General features: G+C 32.6%; 3 protein-coding genes across 9 annotated transcripts; all 3 read left to right on the plus strand.

The window, feature by feature from the left end:
* Positions 1–596: 596 nt before the first annotated feature.
* LOC107906076 (protein Brevis radix-like 2) lies at positions 597–5,915 on the plus strand. Its single transcript, XM_016832937.2, has 5 exons — positions 597–2,285; positions 2,668–3,041; positions 4,229–4,364; positions 4,797–5,188; positions 5,311–5,915. The coding sequence occupies exons 1-5, from the start codon at positions 2,160–2,162 to the stop codon at positions 5,387–5,389; spliced, it is 1,107 nt and encodes a 368-aa protein (XP_016688426.2). The 5' UTR covers positions 597–2,159; the 3' UTR covers positions 5,390–5,915.
* Positions 5,916–11,626: 5,711 nt separating this feature from the next.
* On the plus strand, positions 11,627–13,657 carry LOC107906075 (uncharacterized). Of its 7 annotated transcripts, none has more exons than XR_005913899.1 (5): positions 11,633–11,954; positions 12,056–12,174; positions 12,425–12,550; positions 12,768–12,868; positions 13,113–13,657. XR_005913899.1 is itself a non-coding variant. In XM_016832935.2 (4 exons), the coding sequence occupies exons 2-4, from the start codon at positions 12,120–12,122 to the stop codon at positions 13,275–13,277; spliced, it is 321 nt and encodes a 106-aa protein (XP_016688424.1). In that variant the 5' UTR covers positions 11,627–11,954; positions 12,056–12,119; the 3' UTR covers positions 13,278–13,657. The 7 variants fall into 7 exon arrangements, 1 of the variants encoding a protein (XP_016688424.1); XR_005913900.1 differs by having other exon boundaries at positions 12,441–12,550; XM_016832935.2 differs by lacking the exon at positions 12,425–12,550 and having other exon boundaries at positions 11,627–11,954.
* Positions 13,658–17,944: 4,287 nt separating this feature from the next.
* On the plus strand, positions 17,945–19,824 carry LOC107906074 (protein BIG GRAIN 1-like A). The gene has a single exon (XM_016832934.2). The coding sequence runs from the start codon at positions 18,504–18,506 to the stop codon at positions 19,734–19,736; it is 1,233 nt and encodes a 410-aa protein (XP_016688423.2). The 5' UTR covers positions 17,945–18,503; the 3' UTR covers positions 19,737–19,824.
* Positions 19,825–27,043: the final 7,219 nt, after the last annotated feature.

The raw sequence follows: 27,043 nt of genomic DNA on the forward strand, positions 1-27,043 counted from the left end.
TAAAAATATGTTGAATGTAAAATAATATCACAAATCCCAAAACTGAATTTTTACTTTTGACTTCTCTAAACTTTATTTTGACCCCAAAACTGAATTTTTAGCTTATTACATGATAATAGAATGTAAAACAAATAAACATTTAAAAGGGAAATTATAATCATCCAAATAGCTTGAGAGAAAGATGCACCACATTCTTGTATTTGGTAAGGCATTTACCATGCATGTGATGATTTAGGTCAGCCTACTTAATCTCTTAATTAACTCTCTCTCTCTCTATATAGATTATACGTAAAATAATAAAACATTAAATAGTTAAGGTCACATGCAAACTGAAGAGAGCTTCCACTTCACCGATCACAAAAAAAAAAAGTTTAAAAGGTTAGGTGGCTTCTGAATAATTGTTTTAACATTATTTATTGTTTTGTTCTTTTAGGTGGCTTTTAACTCCATTTTTATTTAAACTGTGTGTTGTCAATGTGCTAAAAAATTTCTGGGAGAATTGGTTATTGTGATTGTTCTCATCCTTCCATTTTTGTTCTTCAATTTCCAGGTTTTTATCAAAATAAAAAAAGTATTCAATTTTTTTTTAAAAAAATCCAATCTTTTCGAATTGGGTCACGATTATAATCCTCAAATTCGAATTCAAATTCGAAAAAAAAAAGAATCAAGTTTTGCAAATTCAATGTCCGAGAAAGAAAAAGGAAAATAAAGACCTCAAAATTTCACATCAAGAATGACAGATGTCGGGGCGTAAGAAGGAGCTTTAGAGGCTTTTTTAGTTTTCTCAAAGAGAATAAATAAAAGTTAACGCACACATGCACACAAAATTGACACAAACACTCACACATGCTCAGTAATTCATGCAGGGCAAAACCAAAATGATAGACCTTTAATTTTTTTTTCTGGGGGGTTATCCCCCACACCCTGTCCTTAGTCCCACCTGCAACTGCAGGCAGTAATACTGGCGGGTGGGTGGGCTCTCTTTTTAGTTCTTTCACCTTTTGCTTTCTTCTTTCTTTATTTTAAAAACCCCAGTCTCGGCAGCGACTTGTTGGAGTAGCCATCTGTTCGGTTCATAGAGAGGCGCCACTCCCGCGTAAAGACAAATCCATGGCTACGACCCTACGACCGCCTCCCCTCCGCCTTGCCTAAGCTAACGCTCTTCCCCTGTTTCCATGCATTTTTAACTTTAATCGGCTTTCACTAGTAGAGTAATTGTTGTTCTGTTTATATTCTTTATTTATTATTTGAATATAAACATTATTATTTTTTGGGATACGAGATCCACAAGTATTAAATATTGACAGGTGAACAGTACCGTGGATGATTTTAATAAATTAGAATTTTAAATATTTGACGTTATTCAGGCTTAATTTTTGTGGATTTAGATGCTCCTTATTAAGGAGAATCCAATAAAAACGTTTGGCCTATTTATTTCTTGTTTTTTTTTTTATATAAATTTAGATGCTAACAATAATTAATAAACCCTTGGGCATTGATTATAAATAAATTTGAAAAACCATATAAATTCAGTACATGCTAAAATGAAAATAAAAATTGAGTACCAAAGTTAGAGATACTAGAGAGCTACAAATATTATTTGGTTACAGCTTTGCCGTATTAGGCCAAATCTGAAGCCATCTTCAGAAAAGATCCAGTGGCAGTACAGTGAGAGGAAAAAGAGAGAGAGGAAAACTCAAGAATCCCAAAGGCAGACACACAAATTATTTGTTTCTCTTTGATATTTTCTTAAGACACGGAGCAGAGGCATAGAGCCAAAGAAACAGAGTACCTCTCATTCTCTTGCTCTTTCTTTCATTTCCATCCCAAGGAAAACCATGCCCTTCTTCTTCCTCCATTAACGGTCACTTGTTTTTCTTTTTCTATATTCCTGGCTATCAGCTACATTGGATCTCTCTGATTCTTCTTCTTCTTCTCTTTCTTTTTGCTTTTCTTTTTGGCTCTTTGGCATTACGAAAAGTCACATTCCGTTCCAAGTAAGCCTTGGTATTACCAAAGTAAAATACCCATAAGCATCGTTCGCTTGTTGACATGGCTACCTTGTACATTTGTTTATGAAGTTTGGTTGTTGTTGAATCTGATCTGGGATTTCTATAGTTTGGGGGAAGGGGTTGAAAAGAAGAGAAAGAGGAGGGAATATGTTAACGTGCATAGCTTGTTCAAAGCAGTTACACAATAACAATGGATCTATAGGGCGCCATCAGGATGAAGATACTTTGGAAACTCCTAGGACTAGGCAAACCATCAAGGCCCTCACTTCTCAGGTATTGTGATTACTTGCTATATGAATATAAACATGTAGAAATTTGCACATCCTCTTCTATTCGTTTTCTAAGAAAATGCGGGAAAACATGAGTCGCAATATTTGAAGTCATGCTTTGAATCCTATGGCTTTGAGGGGTTCAAGTTTCTTATTATTTTTTGATGGAAAAATAAGCTGGGAATTGTTTTTTTCTGCTGCGTTGCTTTCCATTTTCTTAGGAAACAAACATGGTACCCCGGAATGCCATGTTCTTAAATATTTTTCCAGTTTGTTTTCGAAACCCTGAGTTTGTTCTGTTTTCTAGTTTGTTCTTTTTTCCTTCTTTTTCCCAATAGAGCAAGGCTTTAAGCAACAGTTAACTTTTCTTTTCATATAATTTCCAGATCAAGGACATTGCATTGAAAGCATCAGGAGCTTATAAAAGCTGCAAGCCTTGTTCAGGTTCATCAAACCATGACCGTAAGAACTACGCAGACTCCGATGCTGCCTCCGACTCAGCACGCTTTCAAATCCCTTACCGTAGAAGAGGAAGCTCGAATTCGACCCCCGGAAGTTGGGGCAAAGAGAAGGAATCAAGACTAAAAGGACTTTCCAGTGGTGAAGGTACCCCGGTTTCCGTTAGTGGCCGTACAGGGTCGGCACTGTTTATGGAGGAAGATGAGCCTAAGGAATGGGTTGCACAAGTGGAGCCTGGTGTCTTAATCACTTTTGTCTCATTGCCTGAAGGAGGGAATGATCTGAAACGGATTCGATTCAGGTGCTTTATTTATGTTTTTGGTATACATGATAGTGAAGGTTCTCGTTTGTTTGAATATGATTACCTGATTTTTATTCTTGGTATTGAAATAGAGGTCATAATTGCATTGTCCTCTGTGGGTTGAACTTTTCTTTGTATACCAAATATCAGGTTTTGAAGTGTTGTTCTCGTTTCGTTTTGGAGTTGCCCCCTTGTAGTTTGGATTCATTCTTGGCTCTTGGTTTTGGTATTGAAGGTTTCAATTTGTTGGATTGTCATTGCATGTGGTTAGTATGGTGGTGGTGGTAATTGGAGCTGGGACCTTTTGACATTATCCTTTGTCATTTTATGTGTGATTATCACACTAAATTTTCATGTGAGGTTTCATGAGCGAAAATCTGTATAGCGTCATTGAAGCGGCCCCATATATGGGTCTCTCTTTATGGATTTGAGCTACTTTGCAAGTTGGCATTATAGCTTCTTTGCATTTCTGGCGAATTATGGAAATAGCATGGGCAATCAGTCCTTTGTTCCTACCAAAATAAGCTCAAGCTGAGCGTATGGTTAAAGCAGTCGATCGGCATATGATTCGTACTCCTTGGGCAGTTGGCCTTAATCTTGCTATGTGCCTAAGTTAATTTGACGTTGAGGTGACACTTAAGGCCAAGTTCTATGTGATCTTTCTGTAGACTGTTCACTGTAGTGTAACCCTAAAGGAGTAAATAAATGTCTCTTCGCATGTGCTGTAGACTGTTCACTGTAGGTGAATCTAGTCTCTTCGATTGTGATGTAGACCCACCTTTTATGTGCTGATTAGGTCGATAAATTGATGGAATATATACTTATGATAAATTATTGTATAGAAACCATCTTTAGACTATATAGCACAAAGAGCATCTTAGGTTTAATATTGTCAGTTGGGAAGTTAAATATCTATGGCTTTGCTCGTCAATCAGCTTCTTTTTCTTCATGGCATTTTGAATGGCAACCGATGTTCTTAATTATCTTATTAACGGATTCAAGAGTAATCATGTGGCCCTAGGCTTCTCTAGTTCTGTTGAATAAACAACTATCTCTTCAATGGGTTCAAGTTTAATTATCAAAGCACTTGATTTCTGTAACTTTGTTAAGTAACCAATTCCTTTCTGTAGTTTCTTGTTCTTTGCTTGAACTGCTCATCTCCTTTTTCGTTTCTTGTTAAATATCAGTCGTGAGATGTTTAATAAATGGCAAGCTCAGAGGTGGTGGGCAGAGAACTATGACAAGGTCATGGAATTATACAATGTACAACGCTTTAATCGTCAAGCGGTTCCACTTCCAACTCCCCCTGGCTCTGAAGATAAAGTAAGTTTCTTCAGCATGTCCTTTTAACTTTTTAGTTGTTCTTGGTTAAATCCTAGTTCTTGTTTAGTCAAGGGTTCAGCTTCATTCTGTTGACTTTTAAGTGATTTATGAAACTCCGTAACCATGATTTTGGATGATTTATTGGATACTTGCACTATTAGCTCGAAATTAAGAAATCTAGTTAGCTGTATTTACTTACCAAACGTCCAAAACGATGTAATCAGTCACCTTTTTGCCTTGGTTTTTATTTTTCAGCTGACTATAGGTAATATTTTCAGGGTTTCAATCAATATTGTTCTTTTATGCTATAATGCCCACTTTGGGGTTTACTCCTTTAAAAGGAGGACTTTTGCCAGCATCTCACATTTTGTAAAATGACAGGTCCGTAAGTATTTTAGTTTTTAAAAATTAGTGTTTGTCTCTCCCTTTCAGGGATCAATAACTGAATCTGCAAAGGACAGTCCTGTGACTCCACCCCTGAACAAAGAACGCCCTCATAACTTTATCCGGCCAACAGGAATGGGCTATTCATCATCAGATTCCCTGGATCACCACCCAATGCAATCCCATCAATACTACGACTCAGCTGCTCTTGTTTCAACACCAAAACTCTCCAGCATTAATGGAGCCAAGACTGAGACATCATCGATAGATGGTTCTGTTAGAACTAGTTCATCACGAGAGGCAGATCAGTCTGGAGAGCTCTCCATCAGTAATGCCAGTGACATGGAAACCGAATGGGTTGAACAGGATGAACCAGGGGTTTACATCACTATTAGAGCACTTCCAGGTGGTACTCGGGAGCTTAGACGTGTCCGCTTCAGGTATGCAGTTTGTTTTTCATCTGTCTTGGACATAAAGCTAGCCAACAATTCCATTAATGTTAATTCAAGCATCATCTCGGAACAATAATAACCATTTTTATTCCTTTGCATGTATGATGCAGCCGAGAAAAGTTCGGAGAAATGCATGCGAGGATGTGGTGGGAAGAAAACCGAGCCAGGATACAAGAACAATACTTGTGAGACATAGCAAAAGCAATTAGGTAGTGCATTTTCAAGTTTTATCTCCTTTTTTTTACCATTGGTATTTAGACAAAATTTGTGTGCCTGAGACACAACTGATCACAAAGCCTACTACATGTATGCACCAACTCTGATGCCCGCCCAATATTCAAGTAATGAAGACGCTAAGAACATAACCTGAGAAAAGGGAAGAAAAATAGAAATAGAGAATATGAGAGAGATTAATCAGAAGGCTTTTCCAAGGTTGGTTGCTTACTGAAGTTTGTGCTAAATTAAGTTGACAATGGCAAGCACCAAAATTCTATAGAGAAAAGATAATTCCCTTCTCTCATATTCTCTTATTCTTTTTCCTTTCTCTGCTTCTATTCTTTTTAGTGTATTTATTACTTGAAAATTAGGCACTCATCACTCTGCTTAGATTAGATATTAGATATATCCTCAAATAGATTTTCTTTTTCTTTGTTTTTTTTCCAATATTTGATTGGATGCTTTGGGGTTTCACAAATTAAAAGAGATGATTTATTTATTTGGTCCTATTTCTGGCAGAGCTCTACTTTTCATCCAAGAGAACTTATCTCAATTCGCATTTTGCAGTTCTTTCCCCCTTTGATATGGAGTGCTTGATGGACCTATGATCCACAGCACAACATATTCTGGGCTTCAAAGCCTTTCTTTTTAGGGAAGTATATATTTTTAAAATACAACACATGCAAAAAAAAAATCCACTAATGTAAACCATGACTTTTTTTCTGTAAATTTTATTATTTATTTAAATGGTAACCTACCTAGGTCACTCAACTTGGTCACCTAAATAATTTTTTTTAATTTATTACTGTTGTTACAATAATTTATCATTTTGATCACGTATTCATTTTCTTAATAACGGAATTTGATGTGACATTATGTACTTTTTAATTCATTTTATTCCACATAAGCACTCGATTGACACCATAAAGAAATGATTGAGATTAAAAATAAAACATCTTGGGATTTTTAACCCAAAATCAAATAAAACAAGGCATTTGAATTTTTAATTAAAAAAGTGAAAAAAAAAAGTAAATTTAAGTTAAAAAACCTAAAAGCTTGTAACACTCTAAACTCGTATTGTCAATCATCACCAAAACATGTAACATAGCATATATATATTCACAATCTTATAAACACATATACAAAATAATCAACTTCAAGGACATAGATGCATTAGTACATGCCAAAATTACAAAAAGAAACGTTGCCAAAATTACAAAAAGAAACGTCACCAACATTGAGTACAAGATTCTTGTAGGATGCTGAGTCTGAGTCTACAATTTATCTAGCTTGCAAATATGGAAACAAATTCACATTTAATAGATTTCATTTACATAGACAACCTCAAGAACAATCAAATAATATGAACTTATAACTCAACCAAATAAAAATTTCAATTCTTCATTAATGATATCTATAACCAACTCTTTTGATAATTCAAGTAATCTTGTCGTATGATTTATTAGCTACATGGCACCCGGTGCCTAGCGGATAAACCGTAGAGGAGTTTGCGCCCAGCGCTAGTCGGGTTAGCTGACGATTTTGAATGTGAGCCCAACTCTAGTTGGATAAACCAACTATATTTGCGCCCAGGGTTAGTCGATTGAATCAACGATGTCAATTACTCATCTACAAATCCATAATATTATTTCACACGACTCAATATCACAACTTATAGTTTAATAACACTTCCATTCCAAATATCCACTAATCAAACATTAAATTATTCCTTAATGCCATATTCCTTAAACTACCATTCACTTGGATTAACAAATAAATTAGGGGTGTAATATAAGACATCAAATAATAACTAAATTAATTAATACATTTTAATAAAGTTTGAGTTCGGGGACTACGAACTCACCTTAACAAAACAATCGTAATAAGGAGGCTGATAACTACTCCGCTACTTTAGTCTTTCCAAGGTTCATGTCTGGTCGATTTGTTCCTTGATCTATGTTACAATTTCACACAATTAATACTATTCCATCACTTTAATAATACATTTATACAATTAAATCCTCCCATTATTTATTATAAAAGTCATCTCAACATTTTATCACTTGCACAATCTAGTCACCAACACCAACATAGAATTTAACCACATTCTCTCATTAACATCAACATTTAACTAAATCACATCTTCATTAAATTTCCACAGCTAACCAATAATTTCCAGCCCAAAAGATAGTCTAAAATCAGTCCCTATACTTATCGTAATTTATCCATTTAATCCCTCAATTAGCAAAATTTTTTTATCAATTAATTCTTCAATGCAAAATTTCATAAATACATCTCAAAATTTTAAACTAATCAAGAACCATTCAACAAAAGAAGTCTATTTAATTTCTGAACTTATTTTCTACAATGGCAATTTCCATAAAAATTCCAACTTGGGCAACTTAGTTCATGACTTTAAGGTTCCAAAACTATAAAATTTAAGTAAAAATAATCAAAGCATGCCAAAGAATTTGAGCTTCAAACCAAGCAACCATGGCCGAATATCTCATCTCCCTTCATCCTCTCGGCATGCAAAGAAATAAAGCTTCCCACTCTCTTTCTTTTTTCTTTTTTTTTTTCTTCCACTAAGTTATTTGTCTCTTTTATTTTATCAAATTCCTATCATTTTATGTTTTATTTATTCTAACCTCATTTTACTAATTGTTTCAATAAACATAAAATATATATATATAAAATCATCATAAACATCCACTATCAAAAGTTTATATAGATAATGGTCTATTTATTAAATAAGTCCTTTAATCTAATCCTACTTTGCAATTTAATATTCATCACAAATTTTTGTATCACTTATTTAATTTAATCCTTATACTTGATTAAACACTTGCTACTTAAAATTATTATTTTTTAAAATCCCAATTTATAGAAATGGTCTCGGAAGTTCATTTCTCGATACCCCTAACTTTTAGGTCGTTACAAAACTAAATCACCACTTAAGGTTTGAATTGAAAAATGATTTTAGGGTAATCAAATGGGTGGTTTAGAGGTTAGTTCGATAGTAATGTTGTTGTTGATCGGTCTATTAGTGTTTGGGGTTTGTTTGTAACAATCATTTGATAGCAATGGATGGGAGGAGTAGTCAATCGAATTTGAAACCAAGTAGGGGGAATGGATTTAAAATTTTTACATAATTACATGGAAATTACTAGCCAGCTGGGAGCGGTTATGTGGACATTATCTATCATGCCACAGCAACCTCTGTTAGTGAGAAAACAAATGGGTGAAAAGATGATAAATTATTGTAACAATGATGATCAAATTGGAAGTTTTTTTATTTAGATGGTCAAAATGAAAGCGCTCAAAAATTTGAGTGACCAACTTGATAGTTTACCCTTATTTAAACCTTAACAATATTGCTAAAGAAGCATTGACACTAATATGTATTGCTTAAATTTTAATTTAATTTACTTGTACCAATTAATTTATTTAAAATTTAAAATTACAAAATTCAGTTGGTAAAGACGAAGGCTTTAAGTTCGTGACTCATCATGTACAATTATATGTACAAGTTTTAGTTTCATCATGTGTAGACTTGATTATGGGCTAGGGCGGATAAATGCTAAAATTTAGGCCCATTTTTTAGATTCAACTCGAAAAATGTGTTTAAAATTTTGTTCAAGCCTGACCTAGATAAAATATGCTAAACTCAAGCCCAACTCAGCCCGCCCATATTAAATTTTTTATATAAAAACAAATTTAAAAAATATTATACATCAAATACACTCAAAACATTAAAATAAATGTTTCCCAACAAATTGAAAATGCATTAAAAAAGTATTTATACTTAAATAACATATAATTGCAAGTTTGCAAGCAAATGCCTCTAAAATAGTAACAAAATTAACAATTAAATAAGAGTTATATAATATTCAAACAATAACAACAAAATAGTAACAATATAATAACAAAATGGCAGCGAAACAACAGCAAGGAAAAAATTAAGCAAATTTAGGTTTGGCCCATTCCAAAAAAAATCTTATCCGATGCATGACCCGTTTAGAAAAAAGACTTTATTTTTTGTCCAAGCCCATTATTAGGCCTATATTTTTATTCAAATCCTGTCACTTTTCGAGCGAACCTTCGAGATTGAGCAGGTGGCCCGACCCATGATCAGGTCTAATCATAAGTGGTTGCGATGTGTGAGTTTTAGTCAAGTTAGTTCAATATTGGTTTACTTTAGTCTAGATTGTAGTAGTTCTTAGCCTATTTTTTGTTATAATAGTTTGATTCTATTTTGTGATTATTCAAACAATTCATCCGTACTATAATAATTTGATACTTGTAATTACTTGGACATGTATTTATATTCGTACCACTTTCAAAAAAAAGTTACATGTGATATCTAAAAAAAACAGTTTTTAACATATATTAGTTAAAAGTTTAATATTTAGTGAAATTTATAAAATATAAGTTTTATTATTTATTAGTTAAATATTCAAATATAATAATAAAATTGTAAATTATTTAATTAAGGGAGATTATAATGTTTATATTAATTTCATAAACCAACAGATGAAAAAAAAAGTAAAACAATTTTTGTCCTAATTAATTGAAAATACATAGGGAGAAATGTAAATAAATTCATATAATTATTTATCAATTAAGAATAACTAGTAAGTCCAAAATGTGGAAAACTTTACAAGAAATAAAAAGCACAAAAATATTTATATTGCAAATAAACCTCCGCTTATCTTTTAAATATAAAATTGTGTTACCTATCACTATTTTTACAGAAGTGAAGTTAGAAAATTTTTTGAGGATAGACCAAAATTAAGTTGTATATTTTTATGATAATAAAAGTGAAATTTCATCATTTTAATAGTCTATATTTTTATAATTTTAAAGGATTAAATCAATTTTTTTCTCATTTTTGAAGAGGTCAAAGTGTAATTTTACTATATACTAAATTAAAAAATTTAAAATTATAAAATAACTAAAAGTGAACATTTCCATTTTAGGGGACGAGGCCTGCCAACCTTTGGTTATGCCCTTGATTTTCACTATGCCAATAAAAGCTTATTTTTCATTTAAAAAAAAGAAACGTTGTTTAGTGTGTATATATATAAAACTAAATACTCATGCATCAAAGTTAAAAAAAATTGATATAATAAATAAATATGGTTTTAATTGAAATGTATCATATGCAAGTATTTTTATAGATTGTACATCTAAAAAAATTACCATCAAGATTGATTGTTTTGTAAAAATAATGGGTTTTTGGTTACATTACGACAATATTATCAATTACTTAGTAAAAATAAGGGGGTTTTGATAGTTTTATAATTAAGGATCAGTTTAGCATTGGTTTTAAGAAGCACTTTTATAATAAAAAAATACTTTTGAGATAAAATTATTGTTAAATAAGATGCTTTTGAGTTTTTTAAAAATACTTTTAGGACAAAAAAATGTTTTACAAAAGCATTTTTTTAGGCAAAAGCAAAAGTAGAAAATTTTAATTTTTGCTCAAAAGTGTTTTTTTGGCCCAAAAGTATTTGTGAGAAGTAATGCTAAACTAAGCCTAAGATAGGAGATCGGTTGATGGGTGAGATCAACTCGGTAAAACTTTTAAATATAATTAGACTATGACACATATACCATGTGGGTAAAAAAAAAATCATATTGATAAATTGAAAATTTAAATGTTGAATTTATATTAGAAAATTGTTTGATAAATTAATAAATATAAGTATTGAATATAATTATATTATTTGATAACAGTAAACATAAATTTTTGAAAGATGATTTTTTTTAATTTTAATCTTATTTATATAATATTTTATGTTGTTTTGAATAGCTGAAAGATAAATATATTAATTTGAATGTTTAATTTTTAAAAAAATAAATATAATTTATATCAATTTTTTAAAAAAATTAACTTAATATTTTGATAAGTAAAAAATTATAATGATTTTTAAACACATTTAAATTATTAAATGTTAAAAATTTTATTTTTTTAAATACAATAAAAAATTTCAATAATTTAACAAACACTCTTAATTAAAATGGTTAAAATTAAAAATTTACAACTCACACGTTTCAAGTTTAAATTCCATCATAATATTATTTTATTAAATATAAAAATATTATAATATTAATATTTATTATTTTTATATGAATTTTTTTATTAATTTGTAATATCAAATCGCTTAAATATAGATATATAATTAGTACAATAAATTCCGCCAAATTACGATTTTCATTCAAAACCCTAGCTCCAGAAAAACGTCTCTTTTTCTCCTGCCTCTGTTTGCCTCGATTAATTTGTATTCAAAGAACCCTCTTTTACCTTAAAAAAATCCCTCGTTTATATTCTCAATAGAAAATTTAAATGGGATTACCAAACAGATTGTTTTCCTTAAAAAAAAGAACCGGAAAACTGAGAAAGTGTTTCTTATTATCATATTTTTTTGTTAATTTAGATGCATTTACCTTGCTGCCTTTCTTCGATTTTGTTGTAGGGATAGATAGGGACCAATTTTAATCAGTCCAACCCAGATTCAAAATCCAGTCCTAAAAGGTTGATTGAATTATTTTCTTGGCTTTGAATTTAGTGGAGAGAGACTGCAGATAAAGCTTTCACGTACTGATCATCACTGTACTACTATTTTACAATAACAGGTCACTGATTTTGATGCATCATAAGTAAGCAACTTATCTTTTACACGCTCACAAAACCCACAGTATGTTCCTCGTTAACCGGGTCTTCTTTTCAGATAGATTTCATGTAGTAGAAAGAGGTACGATTTTGTATAATATACTAATATGGCTTTTGGAGAATCTCCTGTTTGTTTCCCTTAGCTATAATTTTATCTTAGCTTTGTTTATTGATTTGCACACATTCTTCAATACTTGATATAGGTGCCTCGGTTTTCGAATTCTTAGTTATTTATTATTGTTACTCTGATATTAGTGTTTCCAGCCATATTTATGCATTTGATTGATCTTGTATCCATTGTGTTTGAGATAATGCTGTATCCATTATGATAGAACATTGGGTGCCTAGGTTCCGTGGATCCATCAAAGCTCTCTGAGAATGATGGTCAAGGGATTAAGTTTCATGATATCCTGAACGTGGTTCTTGAATTGGAGGCTCTACTAAAAATGCTCTGCCCGGTAATGCAGTATTGATGCTAGAGAAATTGATCGTTTTGTGCCACCGTATAGTAGTCTTTTTTATAGAAAACTACTCATTTAGCTCTTTTTTCCCCCTCACATATAGAAAAAGTTATTTGATTGCATTGGTACTCATCTACTTCTACATGAAGCCTTCAGCTAATCAGTGACTATTACGAGGGCCTTTGAACCTTTTTTTCTGCTACTTAATGGATAGTTCCAGTCAATGCTCTTGATGTAGCTGGAAGTACAACAGGTCTTGAAGATTCATCTCGGATCGAATATAAAGATGACAATATCAATGTTCAAAACCAACAGGTAAATAGATGTTGTTGACATCTAATCTCTTTTAGCATTGACTTTTATTTGTCATCCAAATTGAGCCCTTTGGAGCGAAATTCATTATTGCCAGTTATGTGGTGATTCTTCAATTGTCTCACACACCGTGAGTGTCTGTGATTCTGATGTGCTTTGTTGTTTGATTAAATGTTCTGCTAGTGTTTAGTTGTGGAGTTTGATTGTCAGTCATAGTCTCTTTGCTAATTTCATTGTCATTTGACAGACTGATACATCTAATCCCTGGATTCAGAACCGGAGGGAGCTACCAGGCTTGCAATCTGCTCCATGCTACAATATGCTACGAACACCTCATGGTTATATGCCATCTCACACTGCCCATACTTCCGTTAATGCTGCTGCCTCACAATCTTCTTACATGCAATTCTAAGGCTTGTGCCATAGTGCTCCACAGCCTGCTGCAATGGCAAACCCACATCATCTAGGCCCTGCAATGGGGTGCTAAAGTAGGTCCAGGGGCTCAACTAGGTGCTTACCAACACCCTCAATTGGCTCATTTTTACTGGACTACAACCTTCTGAATGCTGTCTAGCTATAGAAAGTTTAAAGTTTACTTTGTGAAATAACCCGCAATCTTTTTAATTCAATGCATATGTAGTGTTTAATTTCCTCCCATTTAGTCAACTTTTTCTTTTTAATATTTTGAACTAGCCTTCTATGCCGTCCAACCCATCTTAAATTGGATTATGCGATAGAATGGATATATTAACCGTGGATATTGTTTAATCAGTATCTTTGCCTTTTGAAGCTTTTGATTGGGTTTTACAAGTCTAGCTGCTAAAGTGGGTTTGGTTTAGATTTTTGGGATTTGTATGGGGAGCTTTGCTGACTAAACATAGCAAACCAGCTCTAGGAACTTATCACCCACTGTGCTCACACTCACTAAAGCTTTCACTCGTTGATATTCATAATTGATTACCGTACCAGGCAGCGGTGGATCCACACATGTGCCCATTGTTATTTTTGAAAAGTTAGCATTGCATCAGATGATCTTTGATGATTTTCTTTTGATGTTAAAAAAACAAAGGGGAAAGCAGGGACTGGGGCATTGTTCCTCGGGATCTTCAACACATCTTCACTTTCTATGTTGTGATGCCTTTCCTTTCTTTTCCTTTGCCATAAATTTCCATCGGCTTGGGATGGTTTGCTGGCCTTACATTGTATTGTTCAGCCATTTAAAGACCAAGCACGAAACCAAGGGATCAACCCCACTTCTCTTTTTTTACTTTCTTCTTTTTTCTCCTGGAGGAATAATCTTTCCTTTACGCTTTATCTGCTACCAATGTTTCTCTTTTTTTCCTTTCATGTGGATTCAGATTCTTATCTTGGCTTGCTTACCATCTTTCCATCTTGTTTTGAGATATAATTTCATGCTTTCTTTAATTTAATTACACCTGCATTCATGACATCACCTAAAACATGTAAGGTCTTGCTTTCCTACTAATTTAAACACGTTCAGACTTGGTGTTGAACCAGCTCAGATAAATTATCTTTAGGGTTAATATACTATACTTGATTTCAACGTTTAATCTAATATTTAAGTTTTTTTTCTAAATTTATTTATGTGCGTTTGACTTTAATATTTAATTTGGTACCTCCAAATTAAATAGTCTTACGCAGCTCATGGAATGTTTGACACGTGTTTTGATAAGAAAAACATATGTACTTAATTGAGGCAAAATATTAAAGTACAAAATTAAATATAGTAAACAAACTAAATACTTAACCGGATAAAAAAAAACTCATGTACCAAAATAAATATTTAAACAAAACTTAAATATCAAAGTTAAACTTAAATATCGTTTTTGGGTTTACAAAATTTTTTCAAAGAGTTATTGCACCCAAAATTTGAAGATTTGTTAATTATTATTATCGTCAATGGAATGATTCCTGATATTTGCAAACCCCCTATCCCACTATTCATCATGATTGATTTAAACAGTCTATAACCCTAAACCTTTGTACTATCAGTTATGGCAACAATTAGTGTTAGCATGTTAATTATGAGCCAGTTTATATTCATCAAAGCTAAATAATTGTCTAAATTCTGGTTGACATGCTAATTTTTAGTCTCACCTGTTAGTTTAATTGATATAAAGGAGTTTTAGTTCTTCTGTTTATTTTCCCTCGATCAGAAATCAATTTGGGAGTAACATGGGATGAATATGATTACGTGCACCTTTATAATAATTAAAATTATTCATTTTGAAATAATCTGCAAAGTTAATTAGGTTTAATGAGTGTAAATGGTAAATGAAAATTGATCTCATCAGGTGAACTAAGTTGATTGTAGTTTACTCAATATTCATCATATTAGCCTCTCTTTTTTCTTCCAAAAAAAAAACCGCAAAATTAGTAAGATGAATATAAACATTAGGCACACATAATACACGTATGGCCTTGCACCAATATAGTTTTGGTCAAAATCTAGTGATGAGTTTTGTGAATTTAATTTGCATTACGACTATTTTACTACAAGTCGTCTAATTATTCATCATCATATAGTTGATCCTATTTCTACGAATATCCCTATCATAGCTACTTGTACATATGCATTTAGATTTTTTTTTTTGGAAATAAAAACCTGCAAATTTCATGATTTGAATCTCTTCCAATGGCCATATAAACTATGAATTAATTCAAATAAACTTTGCGTTGAATTATTGTTTTTTCCAAAAAAAAATCTATTTGTAAATGTTGAAATTTGTATTATATATTGACAAAATATTAACTCTTATTCGTGATTAATTATATTAATCAACTTGACTAAATTCTTCAATAATGTCTTTCATATATAAAAAAAAAAGTTACGTGCCGATATGTCAAATCGAAGAAGAAAGTGGAGGTTGGAGTCAACATCCACCGGGAATATGGATATAAATGTAGTTGAAATCTTTGGTGGGATGATGGTAGTGGGAAAATGAAGAAAAAAAAAACTTTTTCAATTCTAGGCAATATATGTGAAATGAAAATAGAGTTGAAGTTTGGGGGGTCCCCAAAAACACTGGTATTCATTGATCTAAATCGAATCTCTGGTTTCTAAATTCTAATCATATATCTCAAATAAAATCATCACATCCCCTCTTCATCTCTAAGGAATCTCTCCACCACTTTATCTTTTTTCTTTTTTTCTATTTGCACAAAACCCTAGTACCTCTAAGAAGCTAGTTTGTCCCTTCTCTTATCCCATATAAAGTGTCATTATAACTCTTTAATTCGTTACTTAGTAACATATAAAAGAGAGCATTATTATTGATTGCGTCATATAACCCTATGTCACTGCATATATCAATCCAATATTACTTTGTGGCAAAGGCAAAAAAAAGATTATTCAGTTTTTTCATAGGATCATTGTCACCGATTAAAGTTCAGGGATTTAGTTTGAAAATCTCAAACTTTGAAATGAAAGGATGAAGCCCATATATGATATAGGGATTTACATGCATCCTCCCCAATGGAAGTAGTTGAGGGCTAAGCCAAAGGTACAGGATGTTTTGTTTTAAGTAATGGTGAACTACAAGATTTGTGGTTAACAAATGCATAAATCTTACCTACCCAATTAATGGGCGGAAAACTATGATGACTGCATAGATGCGATCCAATATTATAATAATGAAGATGAAATTTCGTGAGTCTGAAGGGAAGATCCACACAAAGGGAAAAAAGCGACCATGAGAAGCTATGCTCACGCACGTTTGCTTTCTTTGGAACCTTTACCTTCTTTTTCTTTTTTTAATTATATAATTTAATCTTACCTTCACTTATTTTTAAGGATCCGACTTAATATTTAGTCTGAATTAATAAAATTTTATTTTAATATAAATATTTTATCATTAGACGCTGTTCACTTTCTTTATTCATCGTTTTTAGATCTCACCAGTCACAGATTTTTATATAAAAAAAAAGTTGTGATTTCAAAATAAAATAATAGATTGGAGGTGTTAAAATAATGTTAAATTGATAAAAAGATATGAAAATTCTTCATCGATTCACATTAGCTTTGCACCATGTTTAAGCTTGGCATCCTAGGCTTTTCATAAAGGTTAGGAGCCACGAGTGTAATCATTGTACAAATAAGCATCATCCCCACACCCAACATGCTCCTCTCTTAATTTAATTTATTGATTTTGATCACCAAAAACCATATTATCGTCATCATTAATTTTCTTTTTCTAACACAATTTGTTCCAACACATCTAACAAAAATGCCTTTTGTCATTTGCATTGCTAACTATATGCCAAATTTCCCATATCTGATTATGGGATATGCTGTTACATTATTTCGGGATGGGCAGTCCGAAAAAACAAGTCTTGTACGCATGAATCATCTCAATAGATGGTGCGATAAGGTATATTTCCCATCAATTATGAGTTATTATTTAACCATGAATCTGTTTGCATATCTATATCACATACATACACGCATACATACATACATACATGCATACATACAGCATATCTGCATCAAAATGAATAAGATAGTAGATGCATCAAGTATGTTTAAAGAGATTATAATGGATTTTGTGAAATTTCATTTAATGCCATAACATTATGGGTTAATTTGAGAGGCAATAATTGGGAGTAAGTGTAGCAGGAAATTATGGTTTGAAAGAGCAATAATTGAAGAGCATTTTCTACCATGTAATAGGAATTGGTTATATGGTTGGGGCATATGTTAGGAATATATCATGGCAGCAAATTTATGCATAAAGAGGGCCAAGAGTGCCCACAAAGTATAGGACAAATGGTGACGATTTTATAAATTTAAGATAAAAAAAACTACTAAAAACAGAAAAGAAAAAACAAATCAAAACAGTGTTTTATATGAATGGACTGTGTGTTTTTGTCTATTATGATTGTGAAACCCCATAATTGTAATGCATGTTCACTGCTTAAGGGTCATTAAAACAGTGACCATGTTTGTAAATTATGGTATAATAAACTAATTAATTGTGCTTTGATGTTCATTATTTACTGTTCATCATATTAACTGCATGTATAATCATATTGCTGATTTGCTACACAGATGGACAAGTTTTTGCAAAGTATTTTAAACAAATAAGGTGAGGGTAATTAATATTGCCACATCATCATTCCATCCTGGCAGGCATTGGTTACAAGTAGGACCCACTTGCCCAAGAGAGAGTGTGTGTAAGGGGTTAATAAATACTTGTAAATTCTCCTCTCTCTCTCTCTCTCTCTCTCTCAAATCATCTTCTCTGTTGCTCTGTTTACTTGAGGCGTGGCTTTTGGCTTTCATTACTCTCTCTTTCCTCTGTCTCACAGTGGCAGCCATCAACAACCCATCAATGAAAATGTCTGCTTTGAGCCAAAAAAAGAAGAGAAAGGGAGATAGCGAGAGCCAGTCTTTGTCTTCAAAATGTCTTCTCCTTGTTTTTTTCACATGATTAATCATGGACGTTGTTGCCATTAATACTCTCTTTCTCTTTCACTTTGTATCCAGCTTTTGACATCCTTTGAAGCAGACAATATCATTCATATCCCACTGATCGATTCTCTTGTTTCTTCCCTCTCTTCTTTTCTATTCTTTTCTTTTTTCCTTTATTTTATTAAGTTTTTCACTCTATAAAGCCATATGGATATGTGCGTTAAATTCCCAGAAGATTATCGGTACCGAACCAGGAGAGAAAACCCATCTTTCTCTTCCACTCTCCTTGATTCTATCTACCGTTCGATTGATGAACCAGGCGGCAGCAAAGGAGAGGAAAAGCTGATTTTCTGCAAAGAGGCTACCATGGCGAAGAAGCACAGCAGTAACCGTTCGTCCAAGGAAGAAGAAATGGCGAGCCTTCAACGTGCCTGCATGATCGAGAAATGGATGGAGAAGAAAGCCGTTGATGATAAGGTTGTCTTTAATAGGCGAAATCCCGTGGCGGGTTCTCAAAGAAACTCTCGAAACGACTTTGATCCCATGCTGTTGAACTCCAGCTCCACCTCTTCTGATTCTAGTGGTGGGTTCTCATCCTCGGAGTCGGATTCCTTTTACGGTGCAAAATCAAGGTCGTCGTCTTCATCATCAAGCCGTTACACCACTCATAGGCCTAAGCCTATTCGGACAACCGTCTCAGCTCCGCCGCCCGAAGTCGAAGACGGTTTCCATGGTGCTAAACAACAAAAGCCAAAGCATGAAGGTGGCTTCGTGAGAACAAAATCCAAGGCGTTGAAGATTTACAGTGACCTCAAAAAGGTTAAGCAGCCGATATCTCCAGGGGGTCGGCTTGCAAGCTTCCTGAACTCTCTTTTCACCGCAGGCCATACAAAGAAGACAAAGATTCCAGCGTCAAGGTACGAGGGAACCAAGTCAAAGTCCGACCAGGCAACACCAACGACATGTTCATCGGCTTCATCGTTTTCAAGGTCATGTTTGAGCAACAAGACTCCATCTTCAAGAGGGAACGGTACGAAAAGGTCTGTCAGGTTTTGTCCGGTTAATGTTATTCTCGACGATGAGACCATCCGCCATGAAAACGATCGTCCAATTCCAACGTCCAGAAGATCAAAACCAACAAGCAAAGAGCTGGAGTTCCGCATCATGGAAGAAAACCGTCGAGTCGTGGAAGCTGCAAAGGATCTCTTAAAGAGTTACCATAAGAAGAAGGAAGAGTACGATATGAGAGATATGTGCACTGTGAATGCAGCGTCAAGCGACGACGAAGACGACGACACCGCTAGTTATGCAAGCTCCGATCTCTTCGAATTAAATAATCTGTCAGCAATTGGAATCGAAAGGTATCGAGAAGAACTGCCTGTGTATGAAACAACCCATCTGGATACTAATCGAGCCATTGCTAATGGTTTGATTGTGTAATAGTATGATTAGCACTAATTAACCAGTTCAACTGTTTGGGGGGTTTACATAAAAAAGAAATAATATTAATTTGTCTTTTAGGTTCAAATTTTTTATCTTTGGTTAAATGATTTGAACATGAACCAATGATGATCATTGTCTAAAAACAAAGAAAATTAAATAAAGTGATTGAAGAATCTAAAAATCGGTGCTTCACACGCGACACAATGACAAGTAAAAGAGAGAGAGGTGAAAAGTAAAAGGCAGATTTTCTACACTATCATCATCCAAATAAAGCTTTTATTTCCCCTTTTTTGCTGTCAAATTTGTGGGTCCTTTTTTTTCATTGCTTCAAATTGACACTACTCTCCAACCATACCATAGATTTTTGCTTATTCCTGATTAAATCTTGTAAATATGATAAATAACGATAAAGAAAGAGGTGATTAGATTTTAATGGCATTTTAGCATATATGGTTTTTGGTGAGGGAGGGGTAGATATACATGCATTGCATGCATGGTCTCAAAAGCAGTGGACAAAATGGATCTAATCTTTGATCCCTTGGCTTAGATGTCAAAATTTGTTGGCTTCAGTTCAAAGTTTTATTTATATTTTATATGTAAAATCCCCACTATTTCTCCACTCCTTTTTCAAACCATATCTATTTATTCTTCCATCTCTTAACTTTTTCCTAATTCTATCCTGCACATGTGATGCATTCCTTTTTTATAACAAGGAAGTTCCAATGTAGTATCATTTAGCATAAAATAAAAGCTAAATCTTAGCAGTTTTGGTCATTCCCATTTAGATATATATTTTTCAAAGGTCTATATTTATCTGTTTGTATTAATAAAAACCAATTAACCAAAGGAATCTAAAACAGTAACGTCCATTAGTCAGAAGCTGTTTACTCGCCTTTCAAAGCGTTTCATCAAATTAAGAGAAGTTACATCAACAAATAGGGTGAAATTTTTCAGTTACTTTCCAAAATGATAAATAATTCATCACGAAAAAAAAAGTGTAGGTCAAATATTAATATATAATTTTTAAAATTATTAATAAAAATATAAGTATAATTAAAATCTGATTGAAACTAAACCAATGCAGCAAAAGTTTGAAATAATAGTATAGGAATTCGTAATACATAAAATATAAAAATATGGTTTTGGATTTGCGGCTGGTGTCTAATCATGAGATTTTCTGACTTGACGGCTACCATTATTTTTCCAATATCCATGGGTCATGACTCATGAGCACCAATACACAATTGTGGCGTACATATTGAGCCGTGTGACATATGCATCAAATTTTACTCACTCCCCCTTAATATCGACTTTTATCGGTGTATATAAATTTTATTATTTTAATTTATTTTTAAATTTTATAATTGTATATTTATATATGAATATGTTTATAATTGAAATCTATCTAATGTGCATATAATTATTATTATTTCAAAACTCCGAATAATTCCATCAATTCTATCATTTATGTATTTGGAAGCCTTGAAACAGAACAATGCTTAAGTAAGCATAGAGGATAGAATTGATGCAATCAGTTTTAGAATAAAAACGATATGTCGATCGTGTAAATTTTGAAAATATTGACTGAATGGTTTCGATTAAACCTAACTTTTAAGTTTCAATCATAACATATTTATTCCCTAAAAGACTCCTAATTGTTAAGAATTTACAAAATAGGGCTATCCGTTCAAATTAAACTTATTCAAATAGTTTAAGTTATTGGTCCAATGTCGAAGGTACGTTCGACTATTAAGAAGGTTACATTTGAAAGTTGGGTTTGTGCAAAAATTTAAATTCCTATTTAAACATGGTTTGAGCTCGAACTTCAATATTTAAATTCCAAGCTTTACCCAACTTAGTCTAGCTCGCTTTTAAGGGTATAATATATTTTAATCTATTTTATATCTCAAGAAAAATTAAAATATGCTCTATTGTAATTTAATATTAAAAGAAATATTAAGATATGTATGTTTACAATTTTAATAAAAGACTTCTCTTTTGTTGAGATATCAATCTTCGGGTTAGTTATCGCCCATTCTTTTCTCCCTCCCGCCAATTCTCATTTTTTTTTCTCCTCATTCATTCCACGTGTCTTATCTTTTTTTTTTTAGTTTGTAGATCTATTTGTGTAAGTATCTTTGTTGTCTTTACAAGTTGTAATAGACAGTCGTCGCTGAAATTTCACCAGCTACCAATAGTTTCTTTTGGAAATTGGGTGGTTTTTCGTTGGCTTATTAATTTGTTTCTATTTTGAGATCTATTTCAGAATAATAAATAATTTCACGCTTTAATTTGGGCCCGTCTTGACTTAAGTTTTATATATTTTTTGTGTTTGTTTTCCATGTTTAATAAGTCTTCACTTTTAGAAGTTTTTGTCTACTTTTGTAACATGTTTTTTAGTCTTACTTTTGCAAGTGATTTTAGGGATGATTTTGATGTCGTCCTGTTCAATTTGGTGGATACTTGATTCTTTTGTCGATTTTTGCCCGTCGCTTTGGACCACTCAAGGTTGATTTTCTTATCTATTAAGTGTTTGCAATCACTCCAAATATGTCGTGTTTGAGTTGTGACAGAATCAATTGTCAATGTGCCATAATATTCCATTGATGCTGAGGTTGAAGCTTTTGTTATATTGATGGAGCTTATCCTTCACCATCTACACTGAGTGTTTGTTGTTTTTTTCCTCAAATTGTATGGTCTCATTCATGAAATAAAATAATGAATTTTCATTTAAAAAATAAAATAATATAATATTATGATAGTAAAAGATATATAATTAATAAGGGTTAGTATTTGGTACCGGTGTAATTTTTTTATTTGACAAGTAGCCTTAAAGAATTACCATGTGTCAATTTTTAAATTTTTTTAATGTTTTACTATACATCTATAGGACACTTGTCAATCCCTTAATTCTACTTGTAAAATCGTATCAAATAATTTCTCAATTAATAAATATTAAAGAAAAATATTTTAAAAATATGGACGACTGTAAATAAATTTGGATTTATTATTTATAAATATAGATAAATTTAAATAAAATTTAAAACTGATATTTTAAATCTAGCAAAACTTAATTGAAAAACTATAAAATATTAATACGTTGCATAGACCCGATGCGATTAATTAGCACCTCTAACTCAAAAATGGAAATCGACAGATCCATGATTATTCATTACTAAGGACCCCATTTAAGTTCCCAGGACAATGAAGGGACATCAACTATTAATAAATAAATGGAATGGTAAGTGTCATCAGCATAGTGCGCATCTAGACAAGCCCTTGATATATAAATGTATATGTCACTTAACAACCGTGCAAATTACCTTATCTGATTAAACCAAGGCAAAACGCCGAACCAGATTAATTAAGGGGCATATATAGCACAGATCAGACGTGGCCAGTCAGGGATTAGGGGGTGAGCTCACCTCACCACAAATGCCTTTCATTTTGGCTCGACAATCTTTATAATCTGTCCATGCAAAAGGGTGCATTCCGGGTCAATAAAATGCAGTCACTGAGTTGTGGAGATCAAACCATTTGTCTCCAAGAACATACATGATTGGACTTTGAGCCTCAAACTTTGTTATATTTGTGTGGTTAGGTATAAATAATAGTCTTCCTCACTCTTCTCAATTATTTGGCAACTGTAGAAATAATTGCCAAAAAGCTTTGAAAGTTTTGTTAATTTTGTTACATTGTGTCAATTCACCTTTTGAAGGTGCAAGAACTTGTCCCAAAATTGTCTTTACATATATGTATTATAATGATTTCTGAATTTTTTTAACATGAGCAATACAAGTATTATTGGTACTAATTACCCATAATTTTGTTTTTGTTTTTGTTTTTGTGGTGAAAATGGTCGTGAAAGAGGCTTTCTTTGAGAAAGTATACTTTTGTTTTGTTTTGTTTTATTGGCAAACCAATGATTAGATATGTTAATAGAACTTAACTTATAGACACGTTTAGGACATAACTTTTAACATTGTCCTTAAAAAGTTTTAAAAGTCTAATTAAACAGGGTAAACACGTAATTTTCTTTTTTATTTTTTACATAATTGTTGTAGGTATTATACATATTTTTAAACTAGAGAATTTGAATGTACGACTTTGCATATTTAATTAGAAAGCTTTTACTTCAATTCTTTTAAGGCTACACGTCATCTTATGAGCAGCATAGCTACAAATTCATAACTTCTTTTTATTACTGCTCTTTTTTATTGAATAACATATTATTACATCAGAGTAGTACACGAAAAGGTGAATAAAATCCTTTCCCCACAGTGGGTTATCTTCAATTTGTTATCTATTAGAGATGTGTGTAGTTGGATTAGAATTTAATTATGAGATATAGCGTGGTGGCTGTTCTCTCATTCCTTAACAATGCGGTTGAGAGTTCGATTCATGTTCACGGGAATGAAGTACATTTTATGCCCAATTGTTTATCTCTTCGAATATCACTTGTGATGAACAAATATAATAAAAACATATAATGAAATTAATGTTTAATTTTTTTAAAAATCTAATTAATTTTCTTAAAAATAAGTTTAATTATTAAACGAGTTAATTGTTTGAACAACCCTAACATCAATCAACCATCGAAAATAATATAATTTTTTTGCTATTACAGCAGTGGCTTAATTGTCCTTTCCCCTTAAATACTTGTGTGTTGTCAAACAAACTGAGCCTTTCATATTTAGTAGAGTACTTAGAATATTCAAATTAATCATAAAATACGATTTGCTAGATATATTAATCAATATAAGTAATAATTAAAAATTTATTATCGATTAAGTCTTAATTCGATTGGTATGGGTATTGTTATCAATGCAAGAAGACATGAGTTCGAGTGTGCTGAAATGCATTATTCTCTTATTTATGGATTGAATAGGGATTATGAGTAATTTTAGATATTATGTAGCATCAACTTTAAAGTTAATGTCCTAATAATAGAATATCTAAAATATAAAGGTATCATTATTTGATGAATGACTATACAATGCACAAACCCTAAATCTTAATATTAAATAAATTATTAGGTATTCATTTGATTTGCAATTTGCTAAAAAATGGTTTTGATTTTTTTTTCTCTTGCACTGTTCCATTTTGGTTTTTTTTTATGGTATTCTTATTTTCATTCTTATTTTCAAACATAGAATTAAAAATAAAAGTAATAACAGAAAAGAAAAGATGAAAAAAAGAAGAAGAATAAAAGTGGGTCCAACACATGCACTGGCACCAACCAAAGCATGCAATGTCAATGCATGCCACTAAAGTAAATTGGCAAATCCACTGTTTACAAGTGTGCGACTGTGTGTGAAAATTGAAGAAGAGGAGGAAGAAGAAAAGGGTAGCTTTTAGGCGCACGTGGAGTGGTGGGTAACATGTCCAGAACCTGTCGTCTGCATGCACACGTGTGACTGTGACCCCTCCACCACCATCACCACTCATTACTCGCCACGTGTATATACCCCACACTTCTATTCAACGTATTTCACAATCATGATACGTAATCAACGAGTATTAAGATTTCACTAATCGAATTGTTAAACAAGTTTCTAATAAATAACTTTTTTAAAGACATAATTATGTGACATGAAAATTTTCAATATTTTAATCTTTGCACAATGCTAAGATCAGTGAGGAGGAGTTTACTTTTGATATTGGTATTTTCAGAGGTGAAAAAAGAGGAAAAAGTAATAAAATGAAGAAGGAGCTGGGAGACAAAGCTGGCAGCTTTAGTTAAAGAAGGTTTCATCTTTGTTCGAGAGAACTGATGAGAGAGAGCGTGTGTGTAAAAACGAAAGACAATTTTCGGTGATCCCAAGAAGATACATTACATCGAAGCTGTTTTGTTCCTTTGTGTATTTGGTCTCAACTGCTTATGTTTTGCTTTGTCTTTACAACTTAAATATCTTTCTCACTGAAGCTTTTAGGCGCACGTGAAAATTAGCAGTCTAGGGCAACTACTACTAGCCACAGCACAGCACAGAGACCTTTCTCTTGTACATTTGGAAAGTCACTGATCTTCAGAATGTGAGTTCCGACTTCCGAGTCAAAATTCAAAAAGGGCTGATCTCTGGGTGGTTAGTGATCTTCAACGCAACGTTTTTGATGCAAAAAATAATAATGATGGGCTAAGGACCCGGTGCATGCATGCCATTGAAGTCGAGTTTTCAGCAATGGGTCCGCTAATGTGATGTTGGACGTATGGAATTATTGCGACGATGGTGAAGGGTACTTGGGGATGACGGTGACTTGCATTATTGATATATTTGCTTGGGAAAAAGCGAGCAAGCGGCAACTATGGTGACCACCACCTCCGCCTGATTGACAACCCTCGCATATTTCTCCCTTTCACAAATTTAGATACATACACGTTGACGTGTGAAACCTTCTAGTGGAAAACACGACAATAATTTCAAAAAAAGAAAGAAAAGCAAATGTGCGTGCCGTCGCTATTGGGAGGGCTAAAGACTAAAAGCATATTAATGCCCCCACAGCTCACCATTGCCTATTTGCCTGTCCTTGTGTTGATGGTCTTTGAAGATAATGCTGAATGGATTCTACAACTTGTCGGGCGAAATTTGCGTGAGGGATCTGCAACAACAGAAATATGTTGTGGGATAGTAAAATTCCGTAGTTGGATCCATCTTTATAATATACTCCGATGCTTAATTTTAAAAATATACAAACAATAAATTTATAGGATTAACATGTTCACGATAACAACTCTAATGATTGGTCACCCAAATTTGATCTTTTAAAAAAAAGTAAATAATAATTCTTTATTTGAATGGTTCCCTTTGAACTCAGTGTATGCATGTATGGTATGATTATTGATTTGCAAGTAATAACCTTGTATTTGAAAAAAAAAACATATTTATGATGGATGTTTTTATTGTCTCTATTTCCTCGAGTTTTTGTTTACTTGTGTAACATCTTGATCATTTTTCTCAAATACAAAAAGGTTTCCTTATTCGAATCCTTTTAACTTTTGGCAAGTGCCCAAGCCCAAACTTGAATGAGCCCAACCAGCTTTAAAGCCCATATGTTCTTATAATTGAACAATACCCTCCATTTTAAACGGCATACACTACAGTCTACACTACTCGCCAAAACTAATACTTTCCATACGTGCGTGTGCCCAATTTAGGTTGATTTTTTTTTTTAAGTTTTACTATAGTTTCGTTTGAATAACTAATAATTAATTAGAATAAATTTAAAAGCGAGTCACGAAAAATAATTTTAAACTTCTCAAATCATAGCTAAAATCTTTCGACACCTTGACCTTATAAATAACGTAT

The sequence above is a fragment of the Gossypium hirsutum genome, chromosome D05 (genome assembly GCF_007990345.1).
Source record: "Gossypium hirsutum isolate 1008001.06 chromosome D05, Gossypium_hirsutum_v2.1, whole genome shotgun sequence".
NCBI lineage: Eukaryota > Viridiplantae > Streptophyta > Magnoliopsida > Malvales > Malvaceae > Gossypium > Gossypium hirsutum.

Bases quoted from the DNA above. Each gene is read 5' to 3' on its own strand.
- LOC107906076 (XM_016832937.2), top strand. From the start codon at position 2,160: ATGTTAACGTGCATAGCTTGTTCAAAGCAGTTACACAATAACAATGGA. The intron at 2,286-2,667 runs GTATTGTGATTA...TATAATTTCCAG, and splicing joins TCAAGGCCCTCACTTCTCAG to ATCAAGGACATTGCATTGAA. The intron at 3,042-4,228 runs GTGCTTTATTTA...GTTAAATATCAG, and splicing joins CTGAAACGGATTCGATTCAG to TCGTGAGATGTTTAATAAAT.
- LOC107906074 (XM_016832934.2), top strand. From the start codon at position 18,504: ATGGATATGTGCGTTAAATTCCCAGAAGATTATCGGTACCGAACCAGG.
- LOC107906075 (XM_016832935.2), top strand. From the start codon at position 12,120: ATGTTCCTCGTTAACCGGGTCTTCTTTTCAGATAGATTTCATGTAGTA. The intron at 12,175-12,767 runs GTACGATTTTGT...CTTAATGGATAG, and splicing joins ATTTCATGTAGTAGAAAGAG to TTCCAGTCAATGCTCTTGAT. The intron at 12,869-13,112 runs GTAAATAGATGT...GTCATTTGACAG, and splicing joins TCAATGTTCAAAACCAACAG to ACTGATACATCTAATCCCTG.